A 24,403-nucleotide genomic window follows, 5' to 3' on the forward strand; every position below is an offset into this window, starting at 1 on the left:
GTAGCAACATTCCAGAATCCCAAGAGTAACAAAAAATTCTAGAACCCCAAAGAGTATCAAGATTCCAGGCAGAATCTCAAAGAATAGCAAGATTCCGGAATCCCAAATAGCAGCAACACTCCATGCTACCGATCCAGGGCAAGCAGTGGCTTTCCCCATGTCTTTCTCAATAAGACTTTGGACTTTTCTTCCAGGAACTTGTCCAAACCTTTCTTAAAACTAGCAATGCTATCTCTCTTACCACAACCTCTGCCAATGCTTAACTATTCTCTGAGTGAAAAAAACTTGCCTCCTATTGGTTTTAAAAGTATTTCCCTGTATCTTCATTGAGTGTCCCCTAGTCTTTGTAATTTTTGACAGAGTGAAAAATCGATCCACTTGTACCCGTTCTACTCCACTCTGGATTTTGTAGACTTCAATCATATCTCCACTCAGCCGTCTCTTTACCAAGCTGAAGAGCCCTAACTGTTTTAGTCTCTCCTCATACGAGAGGAGTTCCATCCCCTTTATCATCTTGGTCGCTCTTCTTTGAACTTTTTTTCTAGTGCCGTTATATCTTTCTTGAGATAAGAAGACCAGAACTGAACCTAATACTCCAGATGAGGTCGCACCATGCAGCGATACAGGGGCATTATAACATTCTTATCCCCTCTTCTACAAAGCTGCGCTAGCGGCTGCCGTGTGGCAACAGCCCCGAAGCCCTTTAAATCTCTATCGGCAGTTGATAGCGTGGCTTCGTAGAAGAGGGGGTTAGTCTTGTAACCGTCCCTTTTTAAATAATTCCTAGCATCCTATTTGCACAGACAGAATTTTGTAAGAACTGTACCCTTGCTAAGGATTTTTTAGCAATGCTACCATCAAAATATTTCCAAAATGTACCTTGATAAAACCATACTTTGCATTAAAAAAATAAAACTTCTCATTACTGAGAATATTCTGCAACTGACAGAGCAAGCAAAGATGATAAAACACCTCATTATAGAATATTGGGGCATTCAGAGAAAGCACAGCAGCTGATTCACCTGGCTTAAAGCACGGAGGGATTGTGGGGAGAGGGGTCTTCACCCGAAACCTCCTTTCTTAAGCTTGATATAAACAACCACAGTATTCCGATCCTAGCTAAAGATGCCTTCATCTGTAGAATGGCACAACAGGGACCCCTGCTGGCCAGTCAAGCAAGTACCAACAGGACAGAGGTGATGCAAGTTTCTTTTTTAAATTAAACGACAATTATCAACAGGCAGCTGGATCTTCTTTTTACTTTAATTACAGAAGGCACATTGCACTTAAAATTGGGGACATGACAAGAGGATTGTTAGACTGCAAAAGGCGATAGGATGAGTTCCAGACATTTTACACCATCAAGAAAATAGTTGTATTTATTTTATGCTGGGTTTTACTAAGCAGAGTAAGAGCATTTTATCACGGGCTCTGGCGCTTACAGGAATTCAATGAGCATCAGAGCTTTTACCTGTGGTAAAATGCTCTTATGCTGCTTAGTAAAAGGAGGCTTTATTTATTTATTGAGATTTATTAACCACCTTTATGAAGAGACTTTAAACACAAATGAGACATCTTGGGCCCTGGTAGCAGGCTACCAGCAGATTTTGTATAGGAGGGGAGGAAGGTCAAAGGGCAAGATCAAAAAATGATCGGAATTCAAGAAGGCTTGGGAATAGCACTATGGATCCCTTAGGGGTGAGAAAATGACAACAGACTTGGGGGTCTTTTTACTTAACTCCCCCTTTTACAAAACTGCAGAAGCGGTTTTTAATACAGGCCAGCACGCTGAATGCTCTGCGCTGCTCCCGACGCTCATAGGAACTCTATGAGCGTCGGGAGCAGAACAGAGCATTCAGCGTACCAGCCTGCGCTAAAAACCACTTTTGTGGGTTTTTTTAGGGGGAAAGTGTGGTAAAACCTAGACCTAGAGAACTCTAACTTGAAGCTTTCCTGTGTGATAAGCCTAGATTGGCTGTGGCATATTTTGCAAGCTTTTAATTTTTTAGCAAGCTGTACACTAATGTTCACATTAGTGCGTGGTGCTTACTTGCAAAAAAAAAAAAAAAAAAATAGGCCCCCCCCCACTTTTATCAAGCTACTTTAAGGTATTTTGTCACAGGTCACCAAGGTATAAGCTTCGAGCATCAGAGCTTTTACTGCAGCGGTCTGCGATAAAAAAACTCTAACACAGCTTGATAAAAGAGGGTCATAATGCAGAAGCCCTTACTGCGCCAGCTGTACTGTAACAGCTCAGATGCTCGCAGGAATTTATGAGCGTCGGAGCTGTTACTGCCATGGCCAGCGCTACAAACCGCGCTACGGTTATGTAAAGGGAGTAGGGTTGCTGTGTTAACCTTGCATTATCCAGTTCGCACACACTAATGCTAACATGTTTGGGGAATATCATGGGAAGGACCACTCTCCACCCCTCCTAAAAAATATTTTTAAGAATAGTTACTGCACAGTTTAGCGCAAGCTAATAGAGAAAAGACTGCTAAACACTTCAATGCATTTAGAGGTAAACCTTTTTCACAGGCTAAACATATATTAGGGCCCCTTGTTTCACTATGGTTATCACATTTCTCCTTTAACAGAAGAGGATAGTGCTGGATTTGGGGTCCAGGATGGCAGAATAATGGAAGGATTTCTGGTGTATTGCTTTCACCTGAAGTTTGCACAATGATGATGGAATTTAACAGTTTTGGAGAGGATATAAAATAAAGAGGGAAGGATCCCCCAGGTCAGGGGTATGCAATTCTGGTTCTGCCAGAGCCAGGTCAAGTTTTCAGGATATCCACAATGAATATGTATGAGATGGATCTGCATGCACTGCCTCCTTGATATATGCAAATCTATCTCATGCATATTTACTGTGGATATCCTGAAAACCTGACCTGGCTCCGGCTCTTGAGGACTGGAATTGCCTACCCCTGCCTAGAGAATTGCACGGGGACAGAAATCCCACCCATCCCCGCCAAGTTCCTCTCCGTCCCCACCAGGATCCTCTCCGTCCCTGTCAGGATCCTCTCCGTCCCCATCCATCCCCGCAAGGAATTACCTCCATCCCCGCCCGTCCCCATAAAAAGCAGCAATTACTTCTGACAAGATGATAAATTCCACAGTTTCTTTTGTGTTTGCGCTGCTGTTTTCCTTGTGGAATCTCTTTGGTGGAACCCTATTTTTGTTTTTTGTTCAGGTAATTAACTTATAAACCCCCTCTTTTACTAAGGCTAATGTGTCCATTATATTATATGGACGAACCCTGCTTCCAAAGCCTTCCATCCCCGTGGGAATCCCGTTGGCTAGAGGGGGGTCCCCATGGGAGTCCTGTGGGTTAGGGGAGATTCCTGCGGGACTCGCGGGATTCCTGCGATCCCTGTTCCCGTGCAGACCTCTATCCCTGCCCCAGGTAGTCCCAGCACTGGACCCTCTCCTTAGTTTCAATTCAGCTGCAAGCACCACATGAAGAGGAGGAAGCTGAAAAGATGAAGTCCCATATGAGTTTCCCCAGACAATCCATTGAAGGCTCTATGCCAGGAGTTCCCAACCAGTCGGGTTTTCAGAATATGCATGATATAGATTTGCATACCAAGGAGGCAGAGTCTGCAAGTTCACTGTGGATATCCTGAAACCCCAGATTTGGGAATCACTGCTGGGCCTGGTTGCAAGAACTCAAGCATAAAACACTGTCTTGAACAGGTTTTATGCCAGTCCAGAGAAAAAAATAATAATATTGCACTAAACTGATGGCGCTCGAAATCAAAACTCTGCAGCAGCCCTATTGTGTCCCAGCCCGGCTTCCATTTCTTGGCTTCTGTCCAGAGTGCTGAACCTGTCGCTGCTTACGCGCGCCGCAACCAATAAAGCTTCCCTTACGCTGACGCCAGCCGCGCATGCGCTCTCGCGAGATTGCGCAGCAATGGCGGCGCTCCAGCTGGAGACGGCGCACCGGCTGGACGCGCGGCGACGGACGCGCGACGCGTTGGGCGGCGGCGAGGCGGGAGATTTCGGCTCGCTGCTGCTGTCACGACCGGTGCTGGACGGCTTGGAGGCGGCCGGCTTCCAGCGGCCGTCCCCGGTGCAGCTGAAGGCCATCCCGCTGGGACGGTGCGGGCTAGGTGAGCGCTGGACGCATGCGCCGGCGAGGGCGCGCTGCCATCTGCGCCGGCGCGGCGTGCTATGGCGCCTGCGCTGTGGTGGTCAAGCGTGCGGGGCGGAAGTTGAGTTGCCTTGTGTGTGCTTTAAATAAACGGTTATCAACTGCTGCTGTGGGGCTAGACCCAGGACAGCAGGTGGTTGCAAAATTTCACCCCCTTGGTAGCTCTGCACACACCAGAACCAATATTTTAAGTAATCCTATATGGAGAGGTGCAACACACTGTATATATACCCTATATTGCAGGGCCACATTTTGGATTTGAAACAAAATAGTTAATGTCTCAGAGACATTTGGCTCTATTATAGCTAGAAAACAATTTCTTTCCAGCTGTATAAGCAACCGTATTTGCATTTTATCAGACCCTCAGTGGCACCACTCAGGACTCAAACATTTCATTGTCCTGAGCTTTACGTGTCAGCTCGTCACTGGGTCTTATGGTGTTTTTCATAGAGCTTAATTTTTAAATATTTAATAATTTTTTCAAACTTTTATATTTTTTTAATATTTTTATACTTAGCTTAAAACTGTGGCTAAGTCTTCTTGGCTCAAGATGTCAGCGTTAGTTAGGGATGTCAAAGCCAACATGTTTTTCCTACCTTTACTGTTATATCTTTTTCATATATTCATTTAATCTTCCCTCCTTAATACTTTTCTATTTTATGGGTCAGACTAAAGACATCCACTCTAACTCCATGTTAAGCCCGTAAGGGGATACTGTGTTTAAAACATAGATCCAACGCTGTTCTTTATAATTTAGAAGTTCTTCTACATTTACCACTCCCTCCTTCCCTTCATTCAACTGATCGATTATTCTCCATTTTAACTGGCTTGGTTCATGCTGTTGGTTAATGCAATGTTCTACTATCGGGGCTTGTAACGTTCTTGTTTTTATCCTTGATTTATGTTCATTCAGTCTAATATGTCATGTCGGCTTTGACATCCCTAACTAACGCTGACATCTTGAGCCAAGAAGACTTAGCCACAGTTTTAAGCTAAGTATATAAATATAAAAAAATATAAAAGTTTGAAAAAATTATTCAATATTTAAAAATTAAGCTCTATGAAAAACACCATAAGACCGAGTGACGAGCTGACACGTAAAGCTCAGGACAATTAAATGTTTGAGTCCTGAGTGGTGCCACTGAGGGTCTGATAAAGTGCAAATACGGTTGCTTATACAGCTGGAAAGAAATTGTTTTCTAGCTATAATAGAGTTATATGCAGTAAGCACCTTGGTTTGATTAGTCAGAGACATTTGGAACATTGAGATTAAGCAACAAATTTCTGCGTCTCAGTGACCACAAATTTGGTCTTGGAGAATGAGATGTACAGTGTCCGCATCTATGAGACAAACTTGTTTGTTTTGTTACATAGAGCATTCTGGACCCCAGTTTGCTTACAAAAGTTGGATGGCTCTAAGTCAAATAGAGGTTGGCATTGTCATCTCGAGCCAGGGACTTTTGGATCATTTACTGTTCTACTGTCCATTAATTTTGGCCTTTTGGAAATCAATACGGGGCCAAATAAATTGTTTATTGGAAAATCCTGTGGCATTATCCTATGATACGATTTTATTTGGTATGTCAATGAGAACAAAGAGCCAAATTTCATCTGATTATAACAGGGGTTGCCATACAACATATCACAAGTAATTGGAAGAATTGGAGTAGACTTAATTAGAGTTTTTGGTAGAACTCACTTTGTCACATTTATAAAATGGAAAGAACAATAGCTATACAAAAAGGAAATTATAATAAATTTAAGGAGATTTGGGGGCCATTGATAAATTATTGTAGTGAATAGATATTATTTTTCCATTATAAGTTCAATGCAATGAGGGGATGGGTTGGGGGGTTATGAATTTTATTAAATGCTTAGATCAATAGAAAATAATTTTTATAAAATATATCTGATTATATATGTTATAGTAAGGGTGGGCGGAAAGGGTTAAAACTTTTTGTTTTAATGTTAAATATGGTAGAAATTCAAGTGATGTATTTAATTTCAATGTTAATTATTGTTACACTTGATGTAAGATGTAAAAACGAATAAAGATATGAAAAAAAGAAATGACGATTTTGCATGAGGTATAAACTCTTTATAGTTTATAAATCCTTTTGGCTAAGTCTTAATAATAATATTGTAATTTATAGCTAAAGAGACATATGATCAAGAAACTGTTTTATTTTACTTTTGCGATTATGATAAACATTCCGAGGACCTCAAAATAGTACCTGGCGGGCCGCGAGTTAGAGACCACTGGATTAGACCCAGGACAGCAGGTGGCTGCAGGCTGCTACATCGGGGGTGTTCTGAGTGGATTCAGCCCCCCCCCCCCTCCTTGGTAGCTCTGAACACACAGAAACCAATATTTTAAGTAATCCTACATGGAGATATATTGCAACACACTATGTAAACCCTATATTGTAACACCAGGAATGTAAACTTTAACCCATTCTCAGCTCCTTGGGGAGGACAGGATATAAATCTAAATGAATAAATATTTGCTGCACTTAGAGCAGCAGGACTTGCTTTACAACACCTGGACCTTTTCTGACTCACATTTTCAATTTTTCTTTTAAGTTAAGTCGCATCTCCCTTCCCACCCTGACATTCAGCCGGTGGCAGTCGGCATTTTTCTAAGCACTGATCACCACTGGCTAAATTCTGCCCTGATATTATAAGAACATAAGAATAGCCTTACTGGCTCAGACCAATAGTCTATCTAATCCAGTAGCCTGTCCTCACGGTGGCCAATCCAGATCACTAGTACCTAATAAAAACCCAAATAGTAGCAACATTCCATGCCTGGGCACTGGCAACAAATATTGGGGCTTAACTTTGGGTGTCCCAAGGCAAAGCAATAGTAGACTATTCTTTAACAGTACCGGGCACCCAGGCTTCATTATACAACACCAGCCTAACATTTTGGCACCTGCAGTTACATCAGCCGTTGTTTTGGTAAATACCTGCATAACTTACATATTGCATATTTGCAAGGGGAGGGGAGGCATACACAGGCAGAGCATAGGTGGGACAGAGGTAAGTCTCCCGCTTACACATATAACCTACAGAATACTGTAAGTTATGATACCTGTTAATGTTATTTCATAATGAAACCTCAGAGATTCTGCTGTAAAACAGCCTCCAGGCAGTCTCTGGGTGCCTAAATTGAGGCGCTCGGTTAAAGAATTTGTGGAAATTTTCTGCTAAGGGTATGGCAGGGACCATGCCTTACAGTTAATGCATGGTAACCACAGTAACTGCTAGCGTTGTGCGGTTAGACGCATCTCTGACATCAAATTGACTGCATTTTATGTAATCTGTTGCTCTAGATCTGTGGTTAGTAACCTTTTTTCATGTAAAGGGCCGCAGTGTAAATACGAGAAAGCTCTGTGGGCCACCAAAAGATTTCAAGCTTACTGATGCTACTAACTTTAACTTCCTTGATCTGCATGTTTAGACTGTGTATTAAACATTAAAAAGTAATACTAATATTGATTCTACAACACTTCAAAGATATGTTTTAAAAGCTGACTTTATTTTGGATTATCAACAGAGCAAATTTCATAAGAGCCACCTCAACAATCTTAAGAGATTGTTTGCAGTTTCTATATCAAGTGGGTTAGATTGAAATTAACGCCTTTACAGGATTTGAAGCGTGTTTTAGCCAATCGTAATGGAGGACTTAAGGGGCTGCGCATTGAGGACCACTGCCCTAGAGCAGCACCTTCCATCCCTACTGATTTCTGATAAGCACCAATAGTGTAATAAGTTGTAGTTTTACCTGCTTTCATTTAATTATAAGCCTTTGCATCAATTTTAGTGAAGATGAAAATGCAATTTTATTTTACATTATTTTATTTTAAATGCTTCCCCACCCTCTTATCCTGTTGCTTCAAATAACTGCATTTGTTCCCAAATCTGAAAATATCCAGCTGCAACTCATTCCAGCCTTGATCCTTCCTGTTTATAGACAAATTAGATGGCATATGTGCTATCGAAAGAATCAGAGACTTTTCTCAGAGGAACACATTTGAAAACTCTTTTCTAGTTCAGAAAAAGCACATATAGCTTGTCCAGGTTGGTTTGGTCAGGGTGTCATTCACTAGAAAGAGTTTGGTGTAACAATCTATCTGTTACTGACTGAAAGAGAATGGGGATGGGGGCTAGTAGATAATTGTTGTTTAATTTTTGTTGTTGTAAGAGCTGAAGTACTATTGAGTTTAAGTTCCACAAGATTTCTGTTTACAGGTAATGACAAGGGCATTTGGCAAGGTTTGCCCTGTTCTATTAAAAGAAACTCTTTGTATGTGTATCTTTTAAAATAGAATAGCTATAAATTACACAACAAGCCAGCTGATAAGAGCTGGATATGTTGCATAATTTGATACACTATATTTTCTTGCAGATTTAATTGTACAAGCTAAGTCGGGCACAGGGAAAACATGTGTGTTTTCTACGGTTGCCTTGGACTCCCTAATTCTGGAAAATCCAGGAACGCAGGTGAGTGCAGATGATTGAGAGTAGATCAATGGCATTAATTATATTACACCAATATGTCCCAGAAGGAGTTCTATATTTGAATAAGTATTAAGATATTATTGTAATTTGAATTTTGGATAGAAATAGCATATGCCAAAATATACATTTCAGTTTGTAGGTGTTTTCTAAGCAAGGTGGGGACCTAAAGGCACAAAACATAACCCCCCCCACCCCCACTAAACTTAGAGTATCTCCATGCCTCCATTATCGCAAAATTTTAGGAATAAAGTGGATTTGTAATAAGAACATAAGAATAGCCTTACTGGGTCAGACCAATGGTCCATCAAGCCCAGTAGCCCGTTCTCATGGTGGCCAATCCAGGTCACTAGAACTCGACCAAAACTCAAGGAGTAGCAAGATTCCAGAATCCCAGAGAGTGGCAACATTCCATATAGAATCCCAAAGAATATCAAGAAAATCAAGATAGTAGCAACATTCCATGCTACCGATCCAGGGCAAGCAGTGGCTTCCCCTGTGACTTTCTCAATAACAGACTATGGACTTTTCCTCCAGGAACTTGCCCAAACCTTTCTTAAAACCAGCTATGCTATCCGCTCTTACCACATCCTCTGGCAATGCGTTCTAGAGCTTAACTATTCTCTGAGTGATAAAAACTTTCCTCCTATTGGTTTTAAAAGTATTTCCCTGTAGATTCATCGAGTGTCCCCTAGTCTTTGTAATTTTTGACAGAGTGAAAAATCGATCCACTTGTACCCATTCTACTCCATTCAGGATTTTGTAGACTTCAATCATATTATAGTTTATTTAAAATCCACCTTTTACAAGGCAAAGTACAACACACACGTAATACAGCTTCACAAACATTTCAGTCATCTTATGAAAATTAAAATTCTACATAACATTCTACATAAAATAGAAGCCTGGCTATAATAACATCACCAAACACTTCTCTTATGCGAAAAATCAATCCCAAGCAACCTAATACAACTCAGGTTTTCAATGCCCATCACCTCACACTCTGTATTTCATGCAACAAAACAAGTTGTTTTAACAATTTCTTAAAGGCATCCAAATTTTTTTTTTAATGTTTATGTAAGATGAGAGCTTATTCCACTCTTCAGGACCACAACATGAAAAAGCTTTCACTCTCACAGTTTGTAGAATAATATTAGAATGTGCCATGCTACCAAATCTTTTGGCATCACAGAACATCCTGAAAGTGCCATCTCTTGTACTAATGTTAATGCAATGACCTTGGTGTGTCCTAAAAGTGCTGCACTTTGCTCTATCGCCAGATCCTTATTTTGGCTCCAACTCGGGAGATCGCTGTCCAGATTCACTCTGTCATCACAGCGATTGGGATCAAGCTTGAAGGGCTCGAGTGCCACGTCTTTATTGGAGGAACCCCTCTAACGCAAGACAAAACGAGGCTGAAAAAGTGCCACATTGCCGTCGGCTCCCCTGGTAAGTGCACTTGCTTGGTACAATGCTATCATAATTATTTGGGTACCACTTAAAGGCTGAAGCTATTAAAGCAGTGTACATGAAGGTAATTTTCTATGCTTGGAGGCTTCACACTCTAGATTTGCTGTAAAATAAGTCCCCTCACAGTCAATCCCAACCTTAATTGGTTCCCCCACCCCAAAATTCCATAAAAATGCTGTCTTGCTGAAATCAAAATTGTACCTCTGTTTGTTTATTTTTTTGATTCTCTCAGAGCAGACATTACTGACACTTTCAAATATCTTAACTACTATTTATTACCGTGTTTCCCCGAATATAAGCCCTACCTCCGAAAATAAGCCATAGTTGCCAGCAGCAGCACTTCTCCCCCCCTCCCACCGCGCAGCCGAACCCCCACTGACCCTCCATCCTTTCTTCCCATCCAAACCTCATTGACTGTGAGCCATACATACTTTCCTCCAGAGTAGCGTCGGGCCGGCATCACTCTAAACAGGCTTCGCAGCCTTCTCTTGTCAGGACTTTCCATGTGCTGCGTTACTGATGACATCAGTGATGTGGCAGAAGGAATTCCCTGAAAACTCCCATTCTCCTTCCCGTTTTCGCTCTTCGGGAGTTTTAAGTGTAGTGTGTGTGTGTGGGTATGTTCCCCCCACTCCCCTTCCCAGCGGGAGCGTGTGGAGTTGTAAGTGTAGTGGGGGGGGGTTTCCCTCCTCCCCTCCCCTCAGCGCAAAGGGGAAGGCCTGAAAGTGACAGAAGCGGCGGCGTGCATTTTGTCCTGCGTGCAAATGTCGGGGCGGGATTGTCAGCATGACAATGTCCTGCGCGCTTTTGACGGGTCAGCAAAACGTAGTATAGTGTAGTATAGTGTATGATAGTGCTCCAGTGCAAACCATGTGATTCACGGCTAAATATAATCAAAGTGAAAGTGAAACTTGATGTGAACAAAGAGATGGTGATAACAGGTAGTAAATATTTATTGTCAATTAGTTTATACAAAGTATGTTCCTCTCCACCCTCACTCCCATCTTCCAATTCAACAGGTCGGATCAAGCAATTGATAGAAATTGGTTATCTGAGCACTGCCAGTATCCGACTTTTTATTCTTGATGAGGCTGACAAACTTCTAGAAGAAGGAAGCTTCCAGGAGCAAATCAAGTAAGAAAAGGAGCCTCGGTCCTGGCCTATCCAGTTAAATTCCTGATAAAATTTCAACACACGAGATGTATTTTCTGTGACTCTGTGTAACTTAAACAATTTCTTGATAATAAGTTTCCAGTTCAGATTTAGGGCTCCTTTTACTAAGGGGCTCTAGCGTTTTTAGCGCTCGCTAGCCGAAAAATTACCGCTTGCTTAAAAGGAGGCGGTAGCGGCTAGCGCGTGCAGGCTATGTCACCTTGTGGCACTGTTATTTTTATTGTTAGGTTCCTGATGTTTTAATGCCCTGTTTCAATTCAGAAATTGTTCTGGTTTCATGTTGTGAGCAGATTGTACTTATTGGTCAGGGAGTAACCCCTCTCTTGCCTTGGTCCTCTACAGGTGTTTCTGGTTGCTTTGTCACAAACTGGATTCCTGCAGGGCAGTCCTAACACAAGAGGGGAGGGGCTCAAGACTCTGTATAATGAGCTTTCCTGTAGGGAAGATCAGAAGAATCGGGGCCCAATCTAACACAATTTTGTCTTGGTGGGATTTAATTTCATCAAGGATTGAGTCGACCAATTTAATAGTCTGGAGATTGTAAAGTTGTTGAAGTGTGGACTAACTTCTTGCAAAATAAAAATGTCATGTATTTTTACTGTTTTTCTGTTTTCTCCCAAATTATTAGTTGGATTTATTCCTCCCTCCCTGCTAACAAACAGATGTTGGCTGTTTCGGCCACTTACCCAGAATCCTTGGCTCAAGCCTTGACAAAGTACATGAGGGACCCCACCTTTGTGCGACTGAATCCTACAGATCCTGCTCTTATTGGTAGGTGATGGGTATTTTGAGCTACATATTTAAACATCAGGGTTAAATGTACATGGGAGTAACCTGGCAGGGAAAAGAAACTGAGATTTCAAAGCTAGTAAGATGGAAGAAAAGTTTTGGATGAAGAAAAGATTTTAACCCACCATTTGATGCAGTAACCAATCGCTTGAACAAGTTCTGAAATTTTGCCTGATCTTTTTAATTCTTTGCAATAAAGGTACAAGATCCTTAATCCGAAATTCCATAAACCGAAAAGCTCCAAAAATTGAAATTTGAGCTGAACCGGAAATACTCAGTTTCCTTGATGTGACTCACGGATGCATGCTTTTCTCTTGACCTTTGCGCAATTCAGTTGCAGATTCCACTCAGGGTGGCAGTGAGAAGCAGAAAAGGTTGCAGGGCTGATTTAACATTATCATTTCAAAAACCGAAATATGCCTTTTCCCAAGGATTTCAGATAAAGGATCTTGTACCTGTACAAGTATGACAGGATTGCAAATTTCTTGTAGAGGGGATTATCTAATATAATAAAACCCTAAGCGCGCATGTTCACTGTTACCTGCGTGTTCCGTTTTCCGTGAGCTGTAGGTCTCCAGCAGGTAGTAGTGCGTATGTGCACTTAGGGTTCTGTTTTCCGTGCTGTTGTTCGGTCTGGCCTGTTCCCTGCTTGCCTTGCCGTACTGTATTTTTAAGTTGAAAGACGCGGCGGTGGTTTTTCTGTTCTGTTGCTCGGTCTGGCCTGCTCGCCTTGCCGTACTGTATTTTTAAGTTGAAAGATGCGGCGGTGGCTCCTCTCACGATCCCCGCCTGCGTTGGACTTCCAACATAGGTGGGGATCTTGAGAGGAGCCGCCACCGCGTCTTTCAACTAAAAAATACACTACGGCAAGGAATGCAGGGAACAGGCTAGACCGAAGCTCCAAAAATCCCAAAAGTGAGCAAATCCACTGCCCGACAGAGGGCTCCGTTTTGAAGCTGTGGCTCTCATTGAACTGCAAGTTGGTCGGCTCCCTTTACAGGTGCCTCCGTGGCTCCTCTCATGAACCGCACTTGCGTCAGAGAAGACTTCCGATGCAGGCGGGGATTGTTAGAGGAGCCGCCACGGCACCTTTAAACTTAAAAATAACTCCTGCTAGGGAGCCGGCCAGACCGCGGGAAGAGTAGGGGGGATGGAGAAATCCTGCTGCTGCACAGGGAAATGGAGGGGGAGGGAATGCTGTGGCTGTTGCACAGGGAAGTGGGGGGGGGAGGGAAAAAAATGCTACTGCACAGGGAAATGGAGGGGGAGGGAATGCTGTGGCTGCTGCACAGGGAAGTGGGGGGAAGGGAAAAAAATGCTACTGCACAGGGAAATGGAGGGGGAGGGAATGCTGCAGCTGCTGCACAGGGAAGTGTGGGGGGAAGGAAAAAAATGCTGCTGGGAAATGGAGGGGGAGGGAATGCTGCAGCTGCTGCACAGGGAAGTGGGAGGGAGGGAAAAAATGCTGCTACACAGGGAAATGGAGGAGGAGGGAATGCTGCTTCAGCTTCTGCACAGGGAAGTGGGGGGAGGGAAAAAAATGCTACTGCACAGGTAAATGGAGGGAAAGGAAATGCTGCGGCTGCTGCATAGGGAAGTAGGGAGGGAGACAGAAAGAAAGGAAGAAAGACTTACGGGCAGGGAGAGAGACAGAAATACAGACAGACAAAGGGGGCCAGGGAGTGAGACAGACAGAAAGAAAGACAGCGGGAGGGAGAGAGACAGAAAGAAAAAGACAGGGGTAGGGAAAGAGACAGAAAGAAAGACAGACATATATTCTAGCACCCGTTAATGTAACGGGCTTAAAGACTAGTAATGTATATACTTAAAGAAGAGCACGGTTATAGAAATTATTAAATGTGGAGGTTGTGATTCACTTATTTATTTTTTCCAAAAATACAAGGACTTGGGAGCACTGAATAGTAAATTTAAAACAAATCAAAGAAAATATTTCTTCACAGGGTATAATTAAACTCTGGAATTTGTTGTCAGAAGATGTGGTAAGAGCAGTTAGCTTAGCAAAAAGTTTGCCAAGTTCTTCAAAGAAAAGCCCATAAGCCATTATTAAGATGGATTTGGGAAAATCCACTGCTTATTACTTATTCCTGGGATAAGCAGCATAGAATCTGTTGTACTCTTTTTGGGATCTTGCCAGGTATTTGTGACTAGAGAATGACACAGGGACAAATAGATCCTCGTCCCCACAGGAACTCAATTTCCCTGTCCTGTCCCCGTGAATTTTGTCCCTGTCCCTGCCCCATTCCTGCAAGCTCTGCCTTAACCGCACAAGCCTTGAACACTTATGATTTTAAAGTGTTTGAGGCTTGTGTAGACGAGGACAGAGCTTGCAGGGATGGGGCAGGAAAAGAACTTGCAGGTATGGAACGGGAAAATGAGTTCCCGCGGGGATGGGGAAAAATTTGTCCCCGTGTCGTTCTCTATTTGTGACCTAGATTGGCCACTGTTGGGCTTGAGGGACCTTCAGTCTGATCCAGAAAGCAATGCTTGTGTTCTTACGAAAAGGACCCATGGTCTGTCTCAATCATAAGCCATGGTTATAATTACCTCATGGAAAAGGGACCCCGAATTTGGTTAGCAGAAAGCAAGACAAGTAGAGAAAGTTTCAATTGAGAATCTGCCACATACATTCCTATAACGTTTGCTATTTTCCCACCCTGTGTGTTGCTGGTGGTTTCCTCTGCAGGACTGACTCAGTATTATAAGGTGGTGAATTCCCATCCACTGCCTCACAAGATCTTCGAGGAAAAGGTGCAGCACTTGAAGGAGCTTTTCAGCAGGGTTCCATTCAACCAGGCCTTGGTCTTCTCCAACCTTCACAGCAGGTGAATCCTTGGCGTTTTCGGAGTCAGGGTGTTCTGGCAGGTTGTAGGAATTCAGTTTCAGGGATGCTGCTAGTTGATCCATTTTTTCCCCCAGTGCTGCTTTTATCAAATTGAATGTGTGGACTTGAAGTTCTGCCTTTCTGAAGGTACTCAAAAGGGAAATCAGACCAACACATCCATATAAGCTCTCAACCTGTCTGGAAAATGGAATGTGTTGGCATTCCTAAAAGGAGCATTTCTAACATTACTGAAATGCTTCTTCCAGGTGTTAAAATAAAAGCTTCACAATAAATTATGGCAGATAAAATTGCTCCATCGCATCAAGTCTGGCCAGCCGTCCTGTCCATGCTGTTAGTGATCTCGGCCACCAACGACTGAGCGCCGCCATCTGCAAGGTGTCCCTATCCAGAAAATCCCCTTCTGTCCTCCTTCCTTGCACTCGCCACTACAGGAGGAAGGAATGACATTGGGGAACAGGTACTGAATGTCCCTCTAACCCACCAGTCACTTGAAATGTTGCAGAAGGTTTGTCTGTCTGCAGCATCTCTGGGAAGGTGCGAAAATAGAGCTGGAAGCTGCTAAGCACCAGGGACCCAATATAAAAAATAATAATTGAGCTCCTAAATTTGTCCCCCATTTTGGTCTAACTTGGCGAGCATAAGTTTCTTTTGTTTTTTTCAGCTGAAAATTTACCTTAATTTAGGAGTCTAAAATTATGCTTTTTAAATTTAAGCCTTACAAAATCCAATCAGCTCTAGATTTATTTTTTTAATATCTTCTGGGATCTCAGCAGTGGTATCCGTTAGCGATTTTAAACTTCCATTGTCGCTAGGGATTAGCACACCAAATCTTCACCGATCCACTATGGCTAAGTTTTGGCTACATTTTGCTTAGCCATTCTTTTTTATTTTTATTTTTTTATTATAAACATTACATCCAACATTTCTTAAAATATAGAGAAGAGTATATTATATCTTCAATCATCAACGTTTTCTATAAGAATAGCTACTTAGCTTTAACTAGTGTTATTGACATGGCTCATGTTTTGCGGTGCAGTGGTATCAAGGTTGGAGCCCTTTGCGTTTTCACTTCTGTCATCTCTCGGCGTTCTCTACGAAAGTTTAAATTGCTAATGGATACCACTGCTGAAATCACAGAAGATATTATAAGAAGAAATCTAGACTTTGTTGGATTTTGTCTGGCTATTTCATTATTGACTCTAGCGAATGCCTATAAATTGAAGCCTTAGTCTGATACCAGTGTGTTTGTTATTAGTTGTAACACCAACCCTCTCCAATAATACCAAGAATAAACAAACTAGGTTGGCATGTTCAAAGGTAGATGGTTTATCTGAAATACCTCAGCTCCACCACTCCACCGCGATGTTTGCTTCAAAAAAGCGGGAGGTTTACGTGGTAACTCATCATAGGTACTGGTTTTCTAAGCGCTGTGCTAGTTTTACAGTATTATTATTATTTTTATAAACTGAAATAGTATAGTGTATATACTTAGCTTTTACACACGGCTGGACCTGGGAGTCTGACCCGACATGTTTCGCACAAACAGTGCTGTCTCAAGGGTTGACTGGGTTACATTGATTGGTGGATGAATGATCCAATGGGGTTTCCGGGGGGGAGCGGTCACCACCGGGTTTGAATTTAAAAACAGCCTGAGAATGCCGGCGCCATCTTTCACAGAATTTGTACTTGTGAGTCGGATGACAACGGCGGCCTCGGTAAGCGTTTATAAGCCGACGGCACAGTGCGCAGCGGCCGCCAAGAGAGCGAATAAAATGCTGGGGATAATCAAGAAGGGTATTACAACAAGAACGAAAGAAGTTATCCTGCCGCTGTACCGGGCAATGGTGCGTCCGCATCTTGAGTACTGCGTCCAGTATTGGTCACCATACCTTAAGAAGGATATGGTGTTACTCGAGAGAGTTCAGAGGAGAGCGACACGACTGATAAAGGGGATGGAAAGCCTTTCATATGCTGAGAGATTGGAGAAACTGGGTCTCTTTTCCCTAGAAAAGAGAAGATTAAGAGGGGATATGATAGAGACTTACAAGATCATGAAGGGCATAGAGAGAGTAGAGAGGGACAGATTCTTCAAACTTTCAGAACATAAAAAAACAAGAGGGCATTCGGAAAAGTTGAAAGGGGACAGATTCAAAACGAATGCTAGGAAGTTCTTCTTTACCCAACGTGTGGTGGACACCTGGAATGCGCTTCCAGAGGACGTTATAGGGCAGCGAACGGTACTGGGGTTTAAGAAAGGATTGGACAATTTCCTGCTGGAAAAGGGGATAGAGGGGTATAGATAAAAGATTACTGCACAGGTCCTGGACCTAATGGGCCGCCGCGTGAGCGGACTGCTGGGCGCGATGGACCTCAGGTCTGACCCAGCGGAGGCATTTCTTATGTTCTTATGTTCTTATAAATATATGACTAAGGGATTCTTAATCAACCCATATGGGGGGGAGGTATGTATGGAAAGACTTTACTGCCGCTTCCCCAAGGATTGTTCTTTTGGCTTTCACATAGGGAGACCCTTGAGACAGCACTGTTTGTGCGAAACATGTCGGGTCAGACTCCCAGGTCCAGCCGTGTGTAAAAGCTAAGTATATACACTATACTATTTCAGTTTATAAAAATAATACTAATACTGTAAAACTAGCACAGCGCTTAGAAAACCAGTACCTATGATGAGTTACCACGTAAACCTCCCGCTTGGAGGAGTGGTGGGGCTGAGGTATTTCAGAGAAACCATCTACCTTTGAACATGCCAACCTAGTTTGTTTATTCTTGGTATAAATTTAAGCCTGGCATTTTGTTTGCCCAGATTTACCTGACCATCATGGCACTGTCCACTTTCCACATAGCTGACTGCATAGTCCTAACCTTGCCTGGTTACTCTGCAGGTACTTCACTAAATCCCCCCTCCCCCACCTTTTACAAAACGGCGGAAGCGGTTTTTGCTATGCACCGCTCCTGACACTCGTAGTGTTCCTCTGAGAGTTCGGAGCACATTCAGCGCATCGACCTGCGCTAGAAACTGGTTCTGTGGTTTTGTAAAAGGTGTGTGCGTGTGTGCCACCTAAGGCCACTGTATGAGCATACCTTTCACCGTTAGGAGCGCAATTCGTTTGCGTGTTGGTCCACACCACGGCTAAAACATTCACCATTCTCACAAATGTATCTGCTGTAGGATTTTTCTTCTTCTTTTCTTCTTTTAAATATCTTCTTTGTGACACACATAGAGGGGGGGTAGTGAAAATAATTTTTACTTAATAGACTATAATATGATATATAATATGTAATATATGATAAAAAAATAATAGAAGGGTGGGGGGAGGGAGAGGGGGAAAAATATATTTAGAATATGATGTATTAGATATAAAAGTGATATTGTGTATTTATCAATTGTATTTTAATATTTTGTACACTTTATGTAAAACTTGAAAATAAAAAATAAAAAGGAAAAAAAAAAAAGATAAAAAAAAACAGATAAAAAAAAAACAAAAAAACAAATGTATCTGCTGTTTTCTAAGACTTTAGTTGGCCTTGTTTGAACAAGTAATTTATAATTTTATTGATAAATGTGTGATAAATGCAAGTACCGTTTAATAATATCTTTTAGAGCCCAGCATTTGGCCGATCTCTTGACATCGAAAGGCTTTCCTGCCCTGTGTATTTCAGGTAAGAGGATACTTCAGTTTCAGATGTAAAACCTTTTGCAAAGGGGTTATATTTGGGGAAATAGGGCATCCAGGCATAAGATCCAGCTCGGGGGGGGGGGGTCTGAACATCCCCTGGTATTGAGGAAGCTCCTTTATTTGTGTCCAGGGAGGGATAATTTGTGTTTTGAACCCCCAATCATTTTGAAATGAGCAGGACATTCACTTTTCCCATGCAGTGGCTAAAGCTACAGCCTCAGCACCCTTAGGTTGTGGGTTTAAACCTGCACTGCTCCTTGTGAGCCTGGGCAGGTCACTTAATCCCCCCATTGCCCCAGGTACATTAGATAGATTGTGAGCCTACAGGGACAGACAGGAAAAAATGCTTCAGTACTTGAATAAATTCAAATACAATTACGTATGCGAGTTTGTAGGAGAAAGGGAAAGGAAAGTTTTTGTAATTACATCATTAAAAATAAAAATAAATGAAGGGAAGAGGGGGGAGGAAAAAAAAACCTGGAAGGGAGGGGTCGCTTCTTAGAAGCGGCTCATTTTACAGGTATATACTGCTGTGCTGTTAGAAAGGGGAAATGTTAAACGCTATGGTATGCATCTTGGAATAATAAAGTTTTTGGTTTAGTCGTGAATTTTCTTGGCGGAGTTGAGATGGCATGGCATTCCATAGGATTGGAGCTGTACTCTCAGGATATGGTCAAGGGCAGTAGTGCAACAGGGTTTAAAGAAGTCTGGACAAGTTCCTGGAAGAAAGTCCGTCCAAAATATTAGCCAGGCAAACTTTGGAAAGCCGTTGGTCATCCCTTGAAATGAGCAATGAAAACTAGATTTATGTTTTGGGGATCTGATGGTATTTGTTGCCAGACTGGTTGCTCAACTCAGTGGGTTTTGGACTGATGAGGAATGGATTCTCTGGATTTGATTCTGGGGAGTAAGGCAGTCTAAGACCACAGTATGATGTGGTTGCGCTGCCATCTTACCCTGGGCACCATCATTGCATGACACTTGGTTAAGGACAGATTATCTCGAGGGTGCTGGCGTTCTGGCACTCTGTTTGGGCTTCATTAATTTCACTGACCTTTGTTCAGCCACTGGGGTTGCAGGCCAGACTGTTCCCAATGCTGTGATCCAGGCTGCCTCTGAGAGAGGATTGGGTGTTATGTAACAATCTCTGCCTCTAACCCTGTCAGTGTGGATTTTGCAAATTCAGCCAGAAATGCTGACTTAAGCATTACCAAAAGATGGTGAGGCCTGAAGCCCCATAGGTAGAGAGCTTCTCTTTCAGTTGATTTCCTGATGGAAAGAAAGTTCTTCAGATTACCTTATGCGTATGTAACCCTAATGTTTCTGTGGTTGGTGAATAATCCTCATGAGATTTTCAAGACCTGTCAGATTTGTGTGATTATATGTGTTGATCTTAAGGTGGCCAAACAGATTGAAAAGGTGACGGTGAAAGCTAGAAGGATGCTAGGTTGCATAGGGAGACTGGTTGCCAGTAGGAAAAACGAGGTATTGATGCCTCTGTATAAGACTCTGGCGAGACCTCATTTAGAATATTGTGTACAATCCTGGAGGCCGCACCTTCAAAAAGATATAAAAAGGTTGGAGTCGGTCCAGAAGAAGGCTACTAAAATGGTGTGTGGTCTTCATGATAAGGCTTATGGGGACAGACTTAAAGATCTCAATCTGTATACTTTGGAGGAGAGTCGGGAGAGGGGAGATATGATAGAGACATTTAAATACCTACATAATGTAAATGTGCATGAGTCGAGTGCCTTTCATTTAAAAGGAAGCTCTGGAATGAGAGGGCATAGGATGAAGTTAAGAGGTGATAAGCTCCGGAGTAATTTAAGGAAATACTTTTTCACAGAAAGGGTAGTAGATGCATGGAACAGTCTCCCGGAAGAGGTGGTGGAAACAGAGATTGTGTCTGAATTCAAAAGGGCCTGGGATAGGCACATGGGAACTCTCGGGGAGAGAAAGAGATAATGGTTATTGCGGATGGGCAAACTAGATGGGCCATTTGGTTTTTATCTGTCATCATGTTTCTATTTCTGCATACAACTTCTTGTGTATCTTCAACCCTTGCCCTTATCTGTTGCAGGCAGCATGAATCAGAACCAAAGACTTGATGCCATGTCCAAGCTGAAGCAGTTCCACTGTCGGGTACTGATTTCAACAGACCTGGTGAGTCTCTTGTAGCAATAGTGGTAATTGTCCTGGTTTGTACATGTCCAGCCTGGGCGCAGTGTGTCGGGAAGGCTGAGGTCTTAATTTTAGTTTAAACTGTGCATTGTTGCTCTTGAGCCCTATGAGCGGCGGAACTGTTAATAACCGAACTTTCTGGGGATTGATAATCAAAAATGATTTCAGCAGTTAGGAGAAGCTGGATTAAATTGCACTAGGTAGCCCAGCCGCTAATATTCTGCTACACTTATTCCGTGGCACTGTCTGGTTATTAGCAGTGACTGCCGCAGCGCTATTTGACTAGTGATAGAGTGGTCTGGGGAGGGGAGGAGTGGAGCCAGATGTTATCCAGGCACCATTGATCCAGGCTGGTTTCCGAATAGCTAATCGGGCATGTTGGGCAGTCCTAACTAAACTCAGATAGCTATCCGGATACGGTGCTAAGAGGGGACGTCATCAATGGGCACTAAGCGAATTAGCACACGCTAAAAGCTAAGATGCCCCTAGGAATATAATAAAACCCTTACCCGCGCATGTGCAGTTGGCACAGCTTGATCCCTGCCGCCGTGATTTCTGCTTCCGTGCCATGTTCCATTGGTGGCGCGTGGGGCAGAAGGAGAGTGTCAGGCAGCTCCAAGTCGAGGTACATAAGAAGCGCCATCTCCGGATCAGACCTTTGGTCCATCAAGTCTGGCGATCCGCACACGCGGAGGCCTAGCCAGGTGTACACCTGGCATAATTTTAGTCACCCATATCCCTCTATGCCTCTCGTAAGGAGATGTGCATCTAGTTTGCTTTTAAATCCTACAACGGTGGATTCCCCAATAACCTCCTCTGGGAAGGCATTCCAGGTGTCCACCACTCGCTGCGTGAAGCAGAACTTCCTGATATTTGTCCTGGACTTGTCCCCCCTTAGCTTCAGTCCATGTCCTCTTGTCCGTGTTACGTTGGACATTGTAAATAATTTTTTTTCCTGCTCTATTTTGTCGATTCCTTACAGTATTTTGAAAGTCTCAATCATATCCCCTCGCAGTCTCCTTTTCTCAAGGGAGAACAATCTCAGTCTCTTGAGCCGATCCTCGTATTCCAAGTTCTCCATACCTTTTATTAGCTTCGTTGCTCGCCTCTTCCCCCTTTCCAGCAGTTTTATATCCTTCTTTAGGTTGGGAGACCAATGTTGGACACAGTATTCCAAGTGTGGTCTGACCATTGCTCTATAAAGCGGCATTATAACTTTCTCTGATCTACTCGTGATTCCTTTCTTTATCATGCCTAACATTCTATTTGCTTTCTTTGCCGCCGCGCATTGTGCCGACGGTCCTATCTATCAGTACACCCAGGTCCTTTTCTTGTTCGCTGTTACCCAGAGTTGCACCTGACATTCTATATACTCATGTTCCTTGTTTTTTCTGCCTAAATTCATTACTTTGCACTTTTTCACATTAAACTTCATCTGCCATTTCTCTAACTGACACAAGTCACTCTGGAGTTCCTTGCTATCCTTCTGCGATCTGATTGTCCGGCATAGCTTCTTCCAGGTCATTGATGAAAATATTAAATAAGATGGGCCCAAGTACCGAGCCCTGAGGTACACCGCTAGTCACCTTCACCCTACTTAGGGAAAATAACACGGCCCGGCCCCCCACTAAACGAACAAGCCCAGGGTTCAACTCACCGTGCCACCATCCTTAATAACAATCTTCTTGGCCAGCATGACACTGCGATTTGCCCGTTTCTTTTTCTTTCCCCGAGTCATTCTACTTTCATTGGTTCAATGTAGCCCAGTAAAGACCAGACAAATGTCACAGCAAGAACTGTAAACCGGAGAAAGCCCCCTCTCCCCCCTCTGCTTTCCATCCGCTCATTCAGGGCCGGCAACCATCATCAATTTGGAAGATCCCAGGTGGGGCGCGCAGGCGCACGTCACATTCACATGGCGCGATTCACTGACTGGCTGTCACTAGCTCGATTGAGCTCCGGAACCGCCTCCCCCCACTTGCGGTTGCGTGCTGCCGGAAAGTCGCAGCACACACTGGAAACGGGCAGGCTTGAAACGTAAGAAAAGCACGAAACAGTCGCACTCTCCTTCTGCCTCCTTCTGCCCCATGCACTGCAACCGGGTAAAAGGTAAAATGAAGGGAGAAGGGCTATTGCTGGACAGGGGGAGCAGGGAAGAGGGGTGCTGCTGGATAGGGGGGAGATAAAAGGAAGGGAGAAGGGCTACTGCTGGACGGGGGGGGGAGGGAGATAAAAGGAAGGTAGAAGGGCTACTGCTGGACAGGGGGAGCTGGGAAGAGGTGCTGCTAGACAGGGGGGGTGATAAAAGGAAGGTAGAAGGGCTACTGCTGGGCAGGGGGAGCAGGCAAGTGGTGGTGGTGGAAGCTGAGGAAAGAGATAAGACAGAAAGAAAGACAGACACACACATCTTTTCTAGCACCCGTTAATCTAACGGGCTTAAAGACTGGTTGGAATATAATGGTTATCTTAGCACGTGCTAAATCACTTAGAGAAACCCCAGAAAAACTCACGCTTTCTTTGTCTTCCCACCAGCTAATGGCTACAAATACAAAAAATTCCATGAGTGCCTACTCTCTTTTCAAGCTGCTACTTGTGACAGTGATTTCAGGCACTTGTTTTCCATGTCTCATTCATATCTTCACTTTAGAAGGCAACTAAAAACTTGTCTTTTTAATAAGTTTATAGGTAATTAACTTCTTTCCTATCTGTTTATTCTTTTATATTTTTATTCCTTGTGGAATATGAAGACGGAAACGAACCTTTTTCCATGGTTGTATGCATTGTACACATGAACTAATTTTTCATCATGTTTTGAAACACAAAATCCAGCTAAGAAAACATCTTGGCTTTTTCTTAAAGCTTGTTTGTCTAAAAATGTGGACTGGATTGGGCAGACACGGCCTAAAACCTCACCTAGTTTGCTGTGGTTCTCTTTTCAGACATCTCGAGGAATTGATGCAGAGAAAGTGAATTTGGTCATCAACCTGGACGTGCCTCAGGATTGGGAGACCTACCTGCATCGGATTGGCAGGGCCGGGCGTTTCGGTAATGCTCTTTCGCTTTAAGGAAAAGCTAAGCTGAGCAGATCTGATCTAGGAGTGAATGAGGAAGATCAGGCCTTCCAGTATACAGAGCACCTGGTACACATCCATTAGTCACCATATTTTTGAATCTTTTTGATGGTCTGGACATTTTCAGAAATGGATTTTCACATAATAGTACAGAGTCTTGTAATTTCTAAATTGGATTTTCGTAACGCACTGTTTCTGGGATTGACTAAAGCTAAAGTAAATGCTTTACAAGTAATACAGAATACAGCTGCCAGAATGATTAGGGAGGGAGGGGTCTCTCGTTTTGAACACATTTCACCAGTGTTGAAACTACTGCACTGGTTGCCTGTCAAGTTTCACATAGAATATAAAATTCTGACACTTATACATCAGGTAGTGTATGGGAAGGCACCATGGTATTTAGTAAAAGTACTGAGAAAGTATCTACCATCTCCATCTCTGCTCGGTCTCTACCATCTCCATCTCTGCTCGGTCTCTA

At 43.1% G+C, this 24,403-nt stretch overlaps 1 protein-coding gene across 1 annotated transcript in view; it reads left to right on the forward strand.

Annotated features, from left to right (window-relative positions):
• The first annotated feature begins 3,887 nt into the window (after positions 1 to 3,887).
• DDX20 (DEAD-box helicase 20) overlaps positions 3,888 to 24,403 on the forward strand; it is a 29,873-nt gene continuing 9,357 nt past the window's right edge. Inside the window, exons 1-9 of the mRNA XM_033919290.1 lie at positions 3,888 to 4,121; positions 8,574 to 8,668; positions 9,964 to 10,132; positions 11,173 to 11,287; positions 11,955 to 12,097; positions 14,820 to 14,958; positions 18,598 to 18,656; positions 20,754 to 20,836; positions 23,794 to 23,899. Coding sequence (XP_033775181.1) covers positions 3,923 to 4,121; positions 8,574 to 8,668; positions 9,964 to 10,132; positions 11,173 to 11,287; positions 11,955 to 12,097; positions 14,820 to 14,958; positions 18,598 to 18,656; positions 20,754 to 20,836; positions 23,794 to 23,899 — 1,108 coding nt within the window. The 5' untranslated portion in view covers positions 3,888 to 3,922. The remainder of the gene's footprint in view (positions 4,122 to 8,573; positions 8,669 to 9,963; positions 10,133 to 11,172; positions 11,288 to 11,954; positions 12,098 to 14,819; positions 14,959 to 18,597; positions 18,657 to 20,753; positions 20,837 to 23,793; positions 23,900 to 24,403) is intronic.

This window comes from Geotrypetes seraphini, chromosome 13 (assembly GCF_902459505.1).
Source record: "Geotrypetes seraphini chromosome 13, aGeoSer1.1, whole genome shotgun sequence".
Classification (NCBI taxonomy): domain Eukaryota; kingdom Metazoa; phylum Chordata; class Amphibia; order Gymnophiona; family Dermophiidae; genus Geotrypetes; species Geotrypetes seraphini.